Raw genomic sequence first — 17,124 nt, 5'->3', positions numbered from 1 at the left:
TATACTGTAGTGTCTTTAAGCTAATCCTTGCTGTCTTTTTGCTCCAAATCAGTTCCCTGAATTGGGAGTCTATCCTGTCAAACCACTTTCTAGGGATCCAAACCGGGGAGTTGTTAAATATATACAAGAGCTGCGGTGCCCATACCATTTTTATCAAATTAATTCTTCCTACCACTGAGAGTGGCAGTTTGCACCAGGACGTGCATTTTTCACAGAATTTACTAAGTAAAGGAACTAGGTTGAGGTTTATATATTGGGATGGGTTTGGGGATATCTGTATACCTAAGTAACGAAAGGCTGGTACTATTTGTATCATCTCAGCTCCCTGTGGTAATGGTTCAGTTATGGGATCTACCGGCATCAACACTGACTTATTCCAGTTAATGGAAAAGCCTGACAGGTTACCAAATTCTTTAACCACTTCCCGCCCGCCCTATAGCGGATTGACGTCCGGGAAGTGGTTGTGTTATCCTGACTGGACGTCATATGACGTCCAGCAGGATAACATGCCGCAGCGCGCCCCCGGGGGCGCGCATCGCGGCGATCGGTGGAGCGGTGTGTCAGTCTGACACACCGCTACACTGATCTTGGTAAAAAGCCTCCGGCGGAGGCTTTTTACCACGTGATCAGCCGTGTCCAATCACGGCTGATCACGCTGTCAATAGGAAGAGCCGTTGATCGGCTCTTCCTCACTCGCGTCTGACAGACGCAAGTAGAGGAGAGCCGATCGGCGGCTCTCCTGGCAGGGGGGGTCTGCGCTGATTGTTTATCAGCGCAGCCCCCCCGCAGATCACCCCACTGGACTACCAGGGATGCCACTAGGACCACCAGGGAAGGGGCAACGTGGATGGCCAGGTATGTATCCCATGGCCATCCACATGTGCCCAATCTGTGCCAATCAGTGTCCACAAATGGGCACTGATTGGCACTATTATGCCAAAGATCTGCCCAGCAATGACCAGATCTGCCCAGCGATGCTATATCAGTGCCACCTGTCATTGCCCATCTGTGCCACCTGTCATTGCCCATCTGTGCCACCTGTCAGTGCCCATCTGTGCCCATCAGTGCCCACCTATCAGTGCCCATCAGTGCCACACATCAGTGCCACACATAAGTACCCATCAGTGCCACCCATATATGCCAATCAATGCCACCTACGAGTGCCCATCAGTGCCGCCTATGTGTGCCCATCGGTGCCACCTATGAGTGCCCATCAGTGCCGCATACCAGTGCCACCTATCAGTGCCCATCAGTGCCACCTATCAGTGCTCATCAGTGCCGCCTATCAGTGCCCATCATCAGTGCCACCTCATCAGTGCCACCTCATTGGTGCCACCTCATCGGTGCCCATCAGTGCCGCCGTATCAGTGCCCATCAGTGCAGCTATATCAGTGCCCATTATTGAAGGAGAAAGCGTACTTATTTACAAAAAAATTTAACAGAAACAAAGAAAAACTTGTTTTTTTTCAAAATTTTCGGTCTTTTTTTATTTGTTGCGCAAAAAATAAAAACCGCAGAGGTGATCAAATACCACCAAAAGAAAGCTCTATTTGTGGGAACAAAATGATAAAAAAATTGTTTGGGTACAGTGTAGCATGATCGCGCAATTGTCATTCAAATTGCAACAGAGCTGAAAGGTGAAAATTGGGCTGGGCGGGAAGGTGTCTAAGTGCCTGGTATTGAAGTGGTTAATGAGGGACATAACATGCTTTAATGTATCCTGTGTGTCTCCCAAGTACAGTAAAGTGTCATCCGCATACATGGAGACGACATCTGTGCCCGTATTTCGTTTGAATCCTGTTATGTTTGGGTCCCCCCTTATCTTTGCTGCCAGAGGTTCCAGGGCCAAGGCAAACAGCAGGGGCGACAAAGGGCACCCCTGCCTAGTGCCTCGAAACAAGGGAAATGGTTCTGACAGTTCTCCATTAATTCTAATCCTAGCTGAGGGCGCTGCGTATAACAGTTGAACCCATTTAATAAATGTTGCCCCCAAGCCTATATGTTCAAGTACCTTCCACAGGTAAGGCCACTCGACGCTGTCGAAGGCCCTAGCTGCGTCCAACGAAAATATTGCTCTATTGCCAGGGTTATCCACAGGAATCTGTAGATTCAGAAAGAGCCTCCTAATATTTTGGGCCGTGGATCTGGTTGGAATGAATCCTGATTGATCCCTATGCACTAGTTTGTGTACAACCTTGGCTAGTCTGGTTGCCAATATCCTAGCCAACAGCTTCACATCCGCTGTAAGCAAGGATATAGGTCTGTATGAGTCTGGTGATGTTGCATTCTTCTCTGGTTTCAACAGTACGATAATAATCGCTTCATTCATGGAATCAGGAAGTTTACCTTCCCTTAATCCCTCATTGTATACTTTTAATAATTCAGGGAGCAATGTATCTGCATATCGCTTATATACCTCGGATGGGAGACCATCTATTCCTGGAGATTTATTGTTATGCGACTGTGCTAGAGCGATAGACAATTCTTCCTCAGTCAGTTGCGCATTAAGCATATTAAAATCCGAGGCTGACAAGCGAGGCAGCTCACACTGTTCTAGAAAATCATCTATCTGTTCCCCTGTGGGTTGTACCTGAGAGGTGTAGAGGGAGGCATAAAATGACTTAAAAATTTGTAGTATGTTTGCGGTCTGGTATTGAGGGGATCCCTGCTCGTCTCAAATGGCCGAGATCAGGGAGGAGGGCCGCTGCGCACGCGCCATCACAGCTAGCATGTGCCCAGTTGCCTCACCCTCCTCAAAATGGCTCTGTTGTAGGAAAAAACGTTTGTTTTCGGCCAGTTGTAACGCCAGTTGGTTGGACATGGACTGAGCTCCCAACCACGCTCTTTTTGTATCTTCATTAGGGTCAGCTATAAATCTATCCTCAGTCTCAGTGACCTTTTCTCTTACCAGTGTTTCCCATGCCTTAGTGTCTGTTTTAATGCGATTTATTATTCTGATAAATTGGCCACGTAAATATGCTTTTGCTGCATCCCATACTATACTGCGCGTAGTACTACCCAGGTTGTCCTTAAAAAAAAGTTGTAATGAGACCCGTATGGGGTCCTGTTCTGGGAACAGTGAAAGCCAGAAAGGGTTTAACTTCCACCCTGTCCTTTTCTCTGTGCCGGGGAGTAGAATAGTCACCCAAAATGAGGAGTGATCTGAAATATGTCTGTCACAATAATCTGACTCCGCTACCAATGGCAGCATTGCGAGATTGCCGAGACCCAGATCTATTCTGGACAGTCCCTCATGTGATGCTGAGTGGCATGAGAATTTTTTGGCGTGTGGGTGACCTTGCCGCCATATGTCTGTCAGTCCAAGTTCCCCAAGTAACCTGGCAAAGGGTGTGAACCCCCCACCTCCTAACGGTATATTAGTGGGAGCTGGGAGCTTGTCCCATTGATACATTAAGTAATTGTTGAAGTCTCCTAATGCTAGGAGCGGAGTATCAGGGAATTGAGCCATAAACCCTGCCAGACACCTGAGGACCCCTGCCGAAAACGGCGGTGGTATATATATTCCTGCTATAATACATGAAAAACCAAATATTTTACACAATAAGAACACATATCTCCCTCCTGGGTCTATAATTTTCCGTATGCATTTAAACTCTACATCCTGACGAATCAGAATGCTGACTCCTCTGGAATATGCTGTATAAGTCGAGTGGAATTGAGTATTATATATAAGAGGGCTGAAACTGGGCGCCTGATCTGGAGAAAAATGCGTTTCCTGTAGGCACACAATTCCAGCCCCCACAAATTTAAGGTGTCTAAGAACTGCTACTTTTTTTATTGGGTTGCTTAGTCCTCACACGTTCCAGGACATAAATTTAAATTTAAATTTAACCGCCATAAGGAAGTCTATCCATCAATAAGAATAATAACCACACATTTGCCATACAATCCCCCTCCAACATTCGTGTTAACTCAGTATATGGACATAAAGAAGCTGTATTTGCTAAACCAATTTTACCATATGTACATGTGAACATGCACAGGGTGACCTTACAGTTCGTGATGGGGTTGGTCCTTCGTGCATTTCCTGGTGGGCTAAAGCAACATCCGATGGTATAACGTAAGTCTTGTAAGAAGCAAAAATAAACTGTTAAAGCCAACATGGCTCCTGGCCAAACAGGCCTCTGAATGTATAGTCTCCATAGCTTAGCCATGGATGGGGGAGGGCAGTGGAAACTCCCGTTAAGATAGTGGAGGGGGTTTCACCTCTGCATACTACGTGGGATGTACCGCGTAATTATGTTTCTAGTGTTCTCCTTTTTCGACCCGCCTTGACTAGGGGTAACGGAACAGAAAGAAAAAAATAAAATAAAAAATAAAGAAGGATTTTTTCCCCCCCCGGAATTGCAGCCATTCCAAAGGGATCAACGTACCCTGAACCTGTGAACAGTGCGTCCTGAAGAAAAGTCAATGAAAAGTGATGAATCTCTCAGCTGACATCAGAAAAGTCATTATATGTTCAGACCGGTGCTTGATGTTGCGATTTGGCTGCCCTGATTGCACGTTCCTCTCGGTCCAGCCACTGTGCAGCCATGTCCGGACGATCAAAGAAGTGTGTTGCTCCCAGGGCTGTTACCCTGAGGCGCGCAGGATATAGCATTGCATACTGTACACTTAGTTCCCGGAGCCTCCTTTTCACCTCAATAAATTTAGCACGATGTTTTTGCAGCTCTGCAGAGAAATCTGGAAACAGAGAAATCTTGGAGTTGTCGATAGCCAGACTGCCACTCATGGTTCTAGCCTTAGACAGGATAGCGTCTCTATCTTTGTAGTTAAGTAACTTGAAAAGAAATGAACGTGGGTGATTACCCGGTGGCAGGGGACGTGCTGGCACCCTATGCGCCCTTTCTACAGCAAAAAGTGGGGAGAAGGCCTCTTTGCCAAAAGTATTTATTAGCCATTGCTCAATGAATGAGACAGGATCCTTGCCCTCAGCCCGCTCAGGAATACCTATAGCACGCACATTATTACGTCTCATGCGATTTTCTAGGTCATCTAAACGTGCTGCATGCTGGTCTGTGAGATGACAGTTGTATTGTAGATCTCTTTGCATGGGGGTCATTTCATCTTCTATTGTGCTTATTCTACCCTCTATGGCGGAGGTACGCTCCCTCAGCTTTTGCATATCATGGCGCACAAACGATATTTCAGCTTTCACCCCCTTAAGTTCATCAGCCATAGCAGTAATGGACATATTGCATGATGTCACTGCTGACAATATATCCCTTAAAGTGGGCTCTGTCTCATCTGTAACAGGAGATGCATTCTGCCGCCCTGTGAACACATCCCTGGGGGTACTCACTGTGTCCCAGGCCTGAGACAATCCATCGACATCTTCCAGTGGGGCTGTGTCATCTGTTTCTGACTGGCCTCCCACAGCTTCTCCTTGTGCAGATGAGGATGTCTGAGGGTCTTTGGGTAATTTACCTCCATATAGAAGTTTCTGTGCGGCCTCTTTATATTTCTCTTTGGATGATCTCTGTGTCCAGGCGCCATCTTGGCTGAGTTCTTCCATGAGGCTTCTGGCTTCTTTATTTTTCCTTGTCATGGCAGGATTCGTGCAGATAAAGCAGCGGTACGGGTCGCGATCGTATCCTGATCGGTTCCGATCCACAGGGGGTCCGAGATGGACCTGTAGTAATGTTCTGTAGGATGTTTTGCCCGGATTCTCGGCGGAGCAGGAGAGAGATGCGACCGTCTACATCTGCCGCTAAGCCACGCCCCCACCATAGGCTTATTTTAATCAAGCCGAGTTAGCCAAGCCTCCCATTGAACCAGAATTCAACATCTTTTTTTTTTCCTGGTTAATACCTGCTCTGTTATGGCATGTTGCGCAAGGAGAAGGAAGGACACAGAAGTGGAGATGTAAATTGCTACATGTGTTCATGGCAAGAGAAGGCATGGGGACAACACAAATGCTAAGTTTGCTAACAATGAAAATGTTACACCCTACCAAAACTATGACTGAGTTAAGTAAACTTTTTAAAAAGGGTGCTTAAAATATTAAAGGGGTTGTAAAGGTAAAAGTTTTTTTCACCTTAATGCATTGTATGCATTAAGGTGAAAAACATCCAACAGCCCCCCCACGTTTTACTTACCTGACCCCTTGCCCCTGACATCCTCTTCGCCACTCAGCCTGGCCGTTGATTGGTTACAGTGGATGGATTGAAAGCAGTGCAGCCATTGGCTCGCGCTGCTGTCAATCACATCCAATGACGCGGCGCGTCGGGGGCGGAGCCGAGTGATACAGTGAGCGGCTATGGCCGCCGGCTGTATCACGGGAGTGTGCCCGCAAGCACTCAACACCATGCAACGGAGCTCGCATAAGGGTGTTGAGTCCTTGCGGGGGGGGGGGAGCCGAGGGACCCCAGAAGACCAGGTTCGGGGCCACTCTGTGCAAAACGAGCTGCACAGTGGAGGTAAGTATAACATGTTTGTTATAGGCTATATGGGTAGAGATCAGTGTTTACAAACGTTTTTTATGTATGTACCATCTTCCCTAAAGTAGTAAACCAAAAAATATGTAGAAAATGGGATTTTAAAGGTACCCCTGATATAGGAAAAGACATTATCTACTAAAAATATATCAAATATTTATTAAAGCAGTTTTACAAAAAAATTGTACGATAAAATGTGAGAACAGTTTTACATTCACAGTCAAAGGTATACATCCTCAACCTAATATTGACAATGAAAAAAACTGTGGTCACCAAAGTTCAAGGCATAACCACGTCCACATAATTTCAACATGTTTCGCCCAGAAGGCTTCATCAGGAAAATGGACGAGGCTTTTCAATTATTCAACAACAATATTCACGATAAAAACAACCTTGGATGTTCAAAAGAGAAAGAGAAAAAAAAAAGGTAAATACACAGAAAAAATATACATAAAACATTCACATTTATGTAGCTTGAAAGCTCTTTAGCTTGTGCAACCATAACTCCACCAAAACCACCCACCAGAAACAAAAACAACAACAGGAACAAAAACCATCCCACTCCCCCCCCCCCCCCCCACACACACACACAAAAAACAGGCCACTCGGTCCCCCGGCCTCAATGAGGGGATTAGCTATAAGCCTTTTCTATAAACATCACCCCCCTTTTGTGATCTGGTCACTCCTGTCTCCTTGGGAGTATGTGCCCCATTGAGTGTCTTCCCTTCCTTTGTTTTGTTAACATTTACTGCGTTTGAATATCATGAGATCACCAGACGTTTACGATTCCTCTCGTGACTAATTCTGGATTGGTTGTCTAGGCCAGAATTGCCCCTATTAGAAACAATACATCTTTTAGAAAAGGGATACTAACATATATTGAGTCAGTTGCAATGATGTGCATATTGATACAGCTTTTCATATGTGGATGTAAATTAGTGGTACAATGTTGTAGACGAATTATTGTAATGTGCAATCATGACCACACCAAAACCTTGGGGAACCCCTCTTCCCCTTTTTTTTTTTTTTACCCCTCCCCAGGCTCTATTTTCCCTCGTTTTTAACCCCCCCCCCCCCCAGTTCAGTACCATTTGATCCCTGTATGGACGCCCAAGGGTGTATACTAGGTTGGACACACATCCCCCTTGGGCTTTTCTTTCCTGGGGGTTGCCAACCCGGTATACGCCCGCCTTGAGGTCTCCTTATAGTCCTTGGCATAGCGGTATAACTGTATCCCACAGCCATCTTTCCAACTGTCCAAGTTTTCCTTCTTGGCTCAGCACTGTGTCCAAAGGGAGTCTTAGTGCTGTTTTGGGCATACAGGAAGTAGTTTTACGTCCGGTCTGTCGTTTCCGGTTCCGGGTCATCAGTCCTTGGACCAGGAACTTCCCTTTTGCGTCCGCTTGGCTCCAGGTCCAGTGTGATGACACGCACAGCATTTTGGTACCATGGGGAGGGATATTTAAACCCCACACATTCAGATGCTTGCTAGCAGTCAGGGAGCTCATGCTAAACATGGACGCCGGCACCAGGTAAAACTAAACATTGACCGTTAATCGGTCTAGCACTCTGCGATATGTCTAATTGTAAACTAAAGCACCACTTTTGGTGCTCTATTTCCTTTTAAACAAACCCTTTTTTTTTTTTTTCTCTCCAAATATAAGAAGTGATTATTTTTTGTGGCCCACTACTTTAGGGTGCCCTTTCAGCAGCGCCAATAGAAATGTGACGTAGCCTCTTACATAACGATGTGATATCTTTTCAAGGTGAGCAGGTGCTCTTGAAGATTTAAAACTGCAGCGTACATAGGTTCCTCGTTACATTGAAGTTTAACATAGCTACATGCATTTTATATACTTTTTCAGAAACTGTGGAGCAGCTTTGTCTTCACCTGCACAGGTGCTTTTTTACAATTGATATTGTGCCATTCAGTCCTCATGAGCTCCCAATACAAATACTCTTCTACTCTTCGGGGGGTTAGTGAGTGGTGTCCACTGTCTAGTTTGTCTTGTGGTCTACCTCTCTCTTCACCCGCAATATGTGTGAAATTTTATTATCTATGATATCTGTTACAGATACCGTAATCATCCTTTTTGCTTGTGATGATCTTCATCCATGAGAATATACATCCCTCCCTATGGGTGATCAGGCATCCATCTGAACTACACAGGGGGGAGTTATTTCTGGGGGCACCCCTCCTCCCCTCTTCTCTCAGCTGACGCCTTGTATCCTGCGACTTCCCCAGAACTCTATAACAGAGGTATGGAGTTGACGCGGTGGTTGTGTTGGGTGGGAGTACTAGGGGAGGGTTGGGTGTGAGCCTGTGTGATGGGGGGTGTTTGGGTGTTTTTTTGTGGGGGGGGGAGTGGGATGGGGGGTGGGATGGTTTTTGTTCCTGTTGTTGTTTTTGTTTCTGGTGGGTGGTTTTGGTGGAGTTATGGTTGCACAAGCTAAAGAGCTTTCAAGCTACATAAATGTGAATGTTTTATGTATATTTTTTCTGTGTATTTACCTTTTTTTTTCTCTTTCTCTTTTGAACATTCAAAGGTTGTTTTTATCGTAAATATTATTGTTGAATAATTGAAAAGCCTCGTCCATTTTCCTGATGAAGCCTTCTGGGCGAAACATGTTGAAATTATGTGGACGTGGTTATGCCTTGAACTCTTGGTGACCACAGTTTTTTTCATTGTCAATATTAGGTTGAGGATGTATACCTTTGACTGTGAATGTAAAACTGTTCTCACATTTTATCGTACAATTTTTTTGTAAAACTGCTTTAATAAATATTTGATATATTTTTAGTAGATAATGTCTTTTCCTATATCAGAGGTACCTTTAAAATCCCATTTTCTACATATTTTTTGGTTTATAACATGTTTGTTATTTTAAAAAAAAAAAATATATATATATATATCTTTAGTGATCCTTTAACTTTAGTATTCTTTATTTAATACAAGACAAAGAACAAACAGCAAAAAAATAGAAAGCATATTCACCAAAGATGTCAAAACTGATATTTGGCCTATATTTGGAGTGCTGAATTAATGGCGCTGGCCTGTATTGTCATCATCAATTCCAAAAGTTTCCATTTTCAGAAAACCGTTCTTGGCGATTTCTTTACTATTTACCATTATGCTTTGGGAAAGGTGAACAGAATTGAGCTATATTTTTAGACAATATCAAATGTAACTGCTTTCTTCCCCATCTCTTTTCTAAAAGGTTTACCCACAGATTACACCAAGTATGACATAATTTATGATTATAAAAAAGAGGGAAGCAGAGGTGCCTCAAGGGGTGTTAGCTTTTTTTTCATCTGTATTTCAACAGGTCTTGCTGCCCTAACCTCGATTGCACTTCCAAATTCTCCCCAACAAACAACACCACACAGCTACCAAATCACTATCGCTACCAAAAGAAAAAAAGACAATGCTCAAAAGAAAAGGTAATCAGTCTACCCATATCAATGAAAGTTCTCATTGGTCCAAGTCATGGTCTATCAAGTAGTAGTTGGTCAAATTCAGCTTGACCTGTTCTGTAACATTGAAGACCTTTGAAGGCGTTGAAGATGTTTAAAGGTTGAAGAATATTTAAAAAGTGGCTTGGAGAAAAATGTCTTCAACATTGCAGAACAGTTCCTTTCATAACAGCTAGGGTTTAAAATAAGAAAAACACAATGCTCAACAGAAAAAGGTAATCATTCTACCCATATCAATGAAAGTTCTCATCTGTCCAGGTCATGGTTTATCTAGTAGTAGTTGGTCAAATTCATCTGGACTTGTTCTGTAATGTTGAAGTGCTTTGAAGGCATTAAAGATGTTTGAAGGTTGAAGAATGTTAAAGCTACAAAATGTCTTCAACATTGCAGAACAAGTCCAGTTAAATGTGACTAACTACTAATAGATACGTTCTGCCCAGTTTAATAAATAGTTCTGGCAGTCACAGACTTCCCATTTAGAAGTTATTCAAATTCAGCTGGACTTGTTCTGTAACGTTGATGACCTTTGAAGGCGTTGAAGATGTTTAAAGGTTGAAGAATGTTGAAGAAGTGGCTTTAAGAAGATACAAATAGTCTTTGACATTGCAGAACAATTCCTTTCAAGACAGCTAGGGTTTAAAATAAGAAAAAAAGACAATGCTCAAAAAAAAAAAGGTAATTATTCTACCCATGTCAATGAAAGTTCTCATCTGTCCAGGTCATGGTTTATCTAGTAGTAGTTAGTCAAATTCATCTGGACTTGTTCTGTAATGTTGAAGTGCTTTGAAGGCATTAAAGATGTTTGAAGGTTGAAGAATGTTGAAGCTACAAAATGTCTTCAACATTGCAGAACAAGTCCAGTTAAATGTGACTAACTACTAATAGATACATTCTGCCCAGTTTAATAAATAGTTCTGGCAGTCACAGACTTCCCAGGTTATATAAGCTGCACTATTATTGGGAGTTATGACATAAGACGCGACAAATCAAATATTTCATAAGAAATCTATATCACAACATTTGCAGTTTGTGAGCTTCCCCAAAAGTTTACACAAGATATTTTTCTTTGTAGAAAAAGGTGTGTTCAAAACAGGACTCCTCTGCACGCCAATATACACAAGAAGAACAATAGGCAGAGAGAAGTGCTGATCCATAGCAATACGTACGATGTGAGCAGCCCCATGCTATCTCCCAGAACAGCAAGGTCATTCTGTTCTTTCAAATGATAAGCACAACTTTTAGCAACACCCCAGGACTCAAGGCCAGGGCCTTCCCCGCCACTATTCAGATGAGTAGTCAGCCCCGGGAAGGGGAAAGGGGGGAGGGGGGGAACCATGCTGGTTTTGCAGAGCACAGAAGTAGAGGCAGCATACCTCTCCATCCAAAAGAACACCAGACACAGAAACGGTCTACAACATATTTTCTCTTTCCAGCCTTTTTCTCCATCGGCTTTCTCAATTTAAGAAAGTGAGAAATGCCAAAACAGGAAAATGAAAGGTTGATAAAATTCAAAGTGACAAGCACAGCAGAGACGATACTATGGATTATATCCAGCCAAGATTGGAGGAAAAGTGACGTTCCAAAGGTCTAAACAGACGAAAAAGTCCTTCCATGAGGGAAAATCAATTTACTGTGATGATACCATGACAAAACACAATATATGGGGAAATCTAACAGCTTTGACTTTTTTTTTTTTGTAGGTGATACAATGACAAGGATGGTGATATTTCAATGTCATCTCTGTAAATGTAGGCCCCCTTCATTGCTTAACAAACTTGCTAACATAGCAGAGGAATATCAGCTCAGAAACAGATGGATTGTCTGCAACTGCTGAACTGCAAACTTACGAGACTCGAGGAGTCAAACAACACGCTGTGCTAATCATGCCCACACACACCGCAGAAAACATTTCTACTAACATTTCTATATTAACCGTGCTGGCACCCAAATAAGAGCGGCTTTTACAATTAACTCCCAATCACCCAATTTTTTTTTTTGTACTTAGCTATCTACAGATCTCATTTACAGATTTTTTTTACAGTAGCAACTAATAAGGTCAGCCTACCCAAAACTGATATTTTCATTATTGGGTATAGATGTTGATGAAATAGATTGCCCACTTACGCTTTATCAGTTTTAGAGAAATCTCCCCACTGATGTTCGCATTCTATCCTGTCCTATTATTTCACTTTTCTGCTGCACTCTGGTGATTGTGAAACAAATAAAAGATTAAAGAGGAAGGGTGAGGTGTGGCAGGTGGAGAGAACTAGAAGGCCTGGAGGTCTTACCAACGAAGTTCCTGGGAAACACAGAGCCTGCCAAGTGACACACAATGCCAGGATCTGGCCAAAGACAAAGTACCAGCTCGGAGAGGTCTGGCTGCTCACATTTATAGCAGGTTACAGTTCTGTTTAAATGTTTTCCTAAATTCAGGGGCAGAACATGAACAATAAAATGCTGTACTATTAATGGCCATCTTGCCGGAAAGTGGTAGCCATTTGTTTTCTGATAAGCTCACATATCAGAGAGATAACAAATCTGTATCTAACAGCAATCATTGCATAGCACTGTGGTCTATCAGTACACAAAACATATGTGGTCTAACGGTGTACAGTACACGTGGTCTACCAGTACACAAAACATATGTGGTCTAACGGTGTACAGTACACGTGGTCTACTAGTACACAAGACATATGTGGTCTACCTGTACATAGTGCATACAGTATGTGATCTACCAGTCACAACACATATGTGGTCTTTCTGTGCATAATACAGACAGTATGTGATCCACCAGTACACAGGGCATATGTGGTCTACCTGTACATAGTACATACAGTATGTAATCTACCAGTACACTGGGCATATGTGGTCTAACAGTGTGCAGTACACGTGGTCTACCAGTACACAAGACATATGTAGCCTACCTGTGCACAGGACACATGTGGTCTACCTGTATATAGTACATAGAGTATGTGATCTACCAGTACACAGGACACATGTGGTCTACCTGTATATAGTACATACAGTATGTGATCTACCAGTACACAAGACATATGTGGTCTACCAGTACATAGTACATAGGGTATGTGATCTACCAGTAGACAAGATATATGTGGTCTACCTGTACATAGTACACACATTATGTGATCTACCAGTACACAGGACACATGTGGTCTACCTGTACATAAATTAGGTGATCTACCAGTACACAGGACACATGTGGTCTACCTGTACATAGTACATACAATATGTGATCTACCAGTACACAGGTCACATGTGGTCTACCTGTACATAAATTAGGTGATCTACCAGTACACAGGACACATGTGGTCTACCTGTACATACAGTATGTGATCCACCAGTCACAGCACATATGCAGTCTTTATGTGCATAGTACATTCAGTAAGTGATCTACCAGTACTCTGCACATATGTGGTCTACCTGTACATAGTACATACAGTATGTGATCTAACAGTACACAGTACATGTGTGGTCTACCAGTACACAGAGCATATGTGGTCTTCTAGTACATAGAACATAGGATATCTGCCATTACACAGAACATATATGGCCTACCCCAACACAGTACACATGTGGTCTACCAGTACGCTGTACACATGTGGTCTGACAGTACACAGTATATAGATGGGTATACAGGTACAGTCTAACCGCACAGAAAAATAAGCCAGCAATTAAAAACACTGTTATTGTATTGCAATTTGAGATCAAAGTTTGATTGCTTTACTGCATCACATTGAATATTAATACTTATAAAAGATTATTAGATTGTGGTCTATGTAAAATAATGCTGGTACAGACCCCTAACACTTGATCTGGTTATTATACATACTATCTGGAGATATAAGCTACTGTCAAAATATTATGAATTGTTTTATGTCAATATATTATGTTTTGTTAAAACTGAAAAGTATTATGTAATACACAAAATAAAAATGGGATTCCTGTAATACCCCGAGTGAGTGAAGCGAGTGGGAAGTACCATCACTCCTGTGATACTGTGCGGGGTTATTTGCTAAACCTGGAGAGTGCAAAATCTGGTGTAGTTGTGCATAGAAACCAATCAGCTTGCAGGTTTTATTATCAAAGCTTAGTCAGAAGTTGGAATCTGAGTGGTTACCGTGCACAAATTCTGAGTGCTTCAGTTTTATTAAATCTCCTCCCAGTGTAACATCTGATGGCTCTATTACCCCTCTGTTAGTGAAGCCTGCCAGAAGTACCAATGTTATGGTATTACAATGTAACAGATGATTCCTGTAATACCCCTAGTGGATCTGCAAGAAATACCACTTCTACCGTGTTTCAATGTAACATCTAATGGCTCTAATGCCCCTCAGTAAGCAAAACCTGCAGAAGCACTAGTGTTTTGGTATTACAAAGTAACATCTACTTGCTGTAATACTGGAGCCAGCCAGACCTACCACTGCTATTATATTTCAGTGTAACATCTGATTGATGTGAGTGAGTGGAACCTGCGAGAAGTACCACTATTATGGTATTACAATGTAACATGTGATTGCTCTAACACCCCTTAGTGATTTGAGCCTGCAAGAAATACCACTTCTATGGTAATACAATGTAACAACTGATGGCTCTAATATTACTCAGTGAGTGAAGCCTGCAAAAAGTACCACTGCTATTATATTACAATGTAACATCTGATTGCTAGATGTGAGTGAAGCCTGCAATAAGTACCACTTCTACTGTATTACAATGTAACATCTGATGGCTGTGAATGGAGTCCACCAGAAGAACCACTGATACTGTATTACAATGTAACCTCTCTGAGTGAAGCCTGCAATAACTATCACTTCTATTGTATGACAATGTAACATCAGATTGCTGGAAGTGTGTGAAGCCTGCAATAAGTACCATTGCTATTGTATGACAATGTAACATCTGATTGTTGTAAGTGAGTGAAGCCTGCAATAAGTATCACTTCTACTGTATTACAATGTAACATCTGATGGCTGTGAATGGAGCCTGCAATAAGTACCACTTCTACGGTATTACTGGCTGTGAATGGAGCCTGCAATAAGTACCACTTCTACTGTATTACAATGTAACATCTGATGGCTGTGAATGGAGCCTGCCAGAAGAACCACTGATACTGTATTACAATGTAACATCACTGAAGGAAGCTTGCAATAAGTATCACCTCCATTGTATTACAATTTAACTTCTCATTTCTTTGAGTGGAGCCTGCAATAATGATCACAATGTAACATCTGATTGCTTTAAGTGAGTAAAGCCTGCAATAAGTTCCACTTCTATTGTATCACAATGTAACATCATATTGCTGGAATTGAATGACACCTGCAATAAGTACCATTGCTATTGCATTACAATGTAACATCTGATTGCTGTAAGTGTGTGAAGCCTGCAATAAGTACCACTTCAACTGTATTACAATGTAACATCTGATGGCTGTGAATGGAGCCCGCCAGAAGAACCACAGATACTGTATTACAATGTAACATCACCTGCAATAAATAAGTACCATTGCTATTGCATTACAATGTAATATCTGATTGCTGTGAGTGAGTAAAGCCTGCAATAAGTACCACTTCTATTGTATCACAATGTAACATCATATTGCTGAAAGTGAGTGAAGCCTGCAATAAGTATCACCTCTATTGTACTACAATGTAACTTCTCATTTGTTTGAGTGGAGTCTGCAATAAGTACCACTGTTAATGATCACAATATCACAATGTAACATCTGATTGCTGTGAGTAAAGCTTGCAATAAGTACCACTATTAATGATCACAGTCTAACATCTGATTGCTGTAAGTGAATAAAGCCTGCAATAGGTACCACTTCTATTGTATCACAATGTAACATCAGATTGCTGGAAGTGAGTAAAGCCTGCAATAAGTACCATTGCTATTGTATTACAATGTAACATCACTGAGTGAAGCCTGCAATATGTATCACTTTTATTGCATTACAATGTAACATCTGATTGCTGGAATTGAGTGACACCTGCAATAAGTACCACTGCTATTGCATTACAATGTAACATCTGATTGCTGGAATTGAATGACACCTGCAATAAGTACCACTGCTATTGCATTTTAATGTAACATCTGATTGCTGTGAGCCCCTAGATAAGCAACATAAACTTGTCTAGCATCAAGCAAACTTTTGAAAGCCCCCCCCCCCCACACTGCCAACAACCTGAGCTGACCTGTATGTCCAACTGCTGCAGGTGTCTCAGTGATCAATAGGTGATCGATGGGTGATCAATGGTTATCAGAGGCTTTCCAGGAAAAGTTTCTGTGAAGTTGTGCTGGTAGAGCAGTGGGGAGGGAAGGGTTAGCAGTGTTGAGGGTTAGCAGTGTAGAGGGTTAGCAGTGTAGAGGGTTAGCAGTGTAGAGGGTTAGCAGTGTAGAGGGTTAGCATTGAGGTGGGTTGGCAGCAAGGGGCACTTACCCTTTGGTTCTTCCATCAGCTCTGCTGCTTGGTTGCTCAGCCTGTGCCTTCTGCGGTCTCACTGAGAGATGCACATGAGACTTGCCTATTTAACGGTCCATGCCTGTGGGTGGACTCTTGTGTAGCGCTGACATGGAGGATCGCGGTGACAGGAGGTCAGGAGGAGGAAGACACACACACAGACAGAGGGCCCTGGCTGCTTGCAGCTCGGAATTCCAGGGCGATCCCCCCAGCAGGATGGCTCAGGATGGATGAGCGATCAGCATGTCTTCAGCCTCCCCTGCACACTACATGGAATCCTCAGCCTGGGCTGCAGGCACAAGGCGCTCATTCTTCATCCTAGGAAGCGGCTCTGACTCTGGAAAGAATACATATGAGCAAAGAAAATAGGAGAGAGAGGGAGAGGGAGAGCCTGTGTTCTTAAAGAGCCAGCCCTTCCCTGCCAGCAGCAATGCAGAGTTTCATCAGATCACCTTTCAGCTGCTGGTGACAGCACACAGCTCCGGCCAGCTCAGGCAGCAGGGCTCAGCAACGCTCTGCTGGAAGCTCACACGGTCCTCCTTGTGTCTGCCCATTCCGGGCTACCGTCCTCCTAGGTGTGTGTGCCGCTAATTAGAAGGTATTTCTTTTTATGGGATTGCTACATGAGGTTTCCCTATGACCAGGTGTTGAAGAGTTGGTAGGTTACTCATGGAACCCAAACAGATTGGCATGGACCTATCCCTTACCGAGTCTGA

The 17,124-nt window shown here is 43.0% G+C and overlaps 1 protein-coding gene across 1 annotated transcript in view; it reads right to left on the bottom strand.

The window, feature by feature from the left end:
- ENTPD1 (ectonucleoside triphosphate diphosphohydrolase 1) overlaps positions 1-16,914 on the bottom strand; it is a 185,141-nt gene extending 168,227 nt beyond the window's left edge. Inside the window, exon 1 of the mRNA XM_073595762.1 lies at positions 16,388-16,914. Coding sequence (XP_073451863.1) covers positions 16,388-16,403 — 16 coding nt within the window. The 5' untranslated portion in view covers positions 16,404-16,914. The remainder of the gene's footprint in view (positions 1-16,387) is intronic.
- Between the last annotated feature and the right edge of the window lie 210 nt (positions 16,915-17,124).

Source organism: Aquarana catesbeiana, linkage group LG08 (assembly GCF_042186555.1).
Source record: "Aquarana catesbeiana isolate 2022-GZ linkage group LG08, ASM4218655v1, whole genome shotgun sequence".
Classification (NCBI taxonomy): Eukaryota; Metazoa; Chordata; class Amphibia; order Anura; family Ranidae; genus Aquarana; species Aquarana catesbeiana.
The sequence above is the reverse complement of the archived record's forward strand: the minus strand, read 5'-3'. Positions and strand labels throughout refer to the sequence as shown.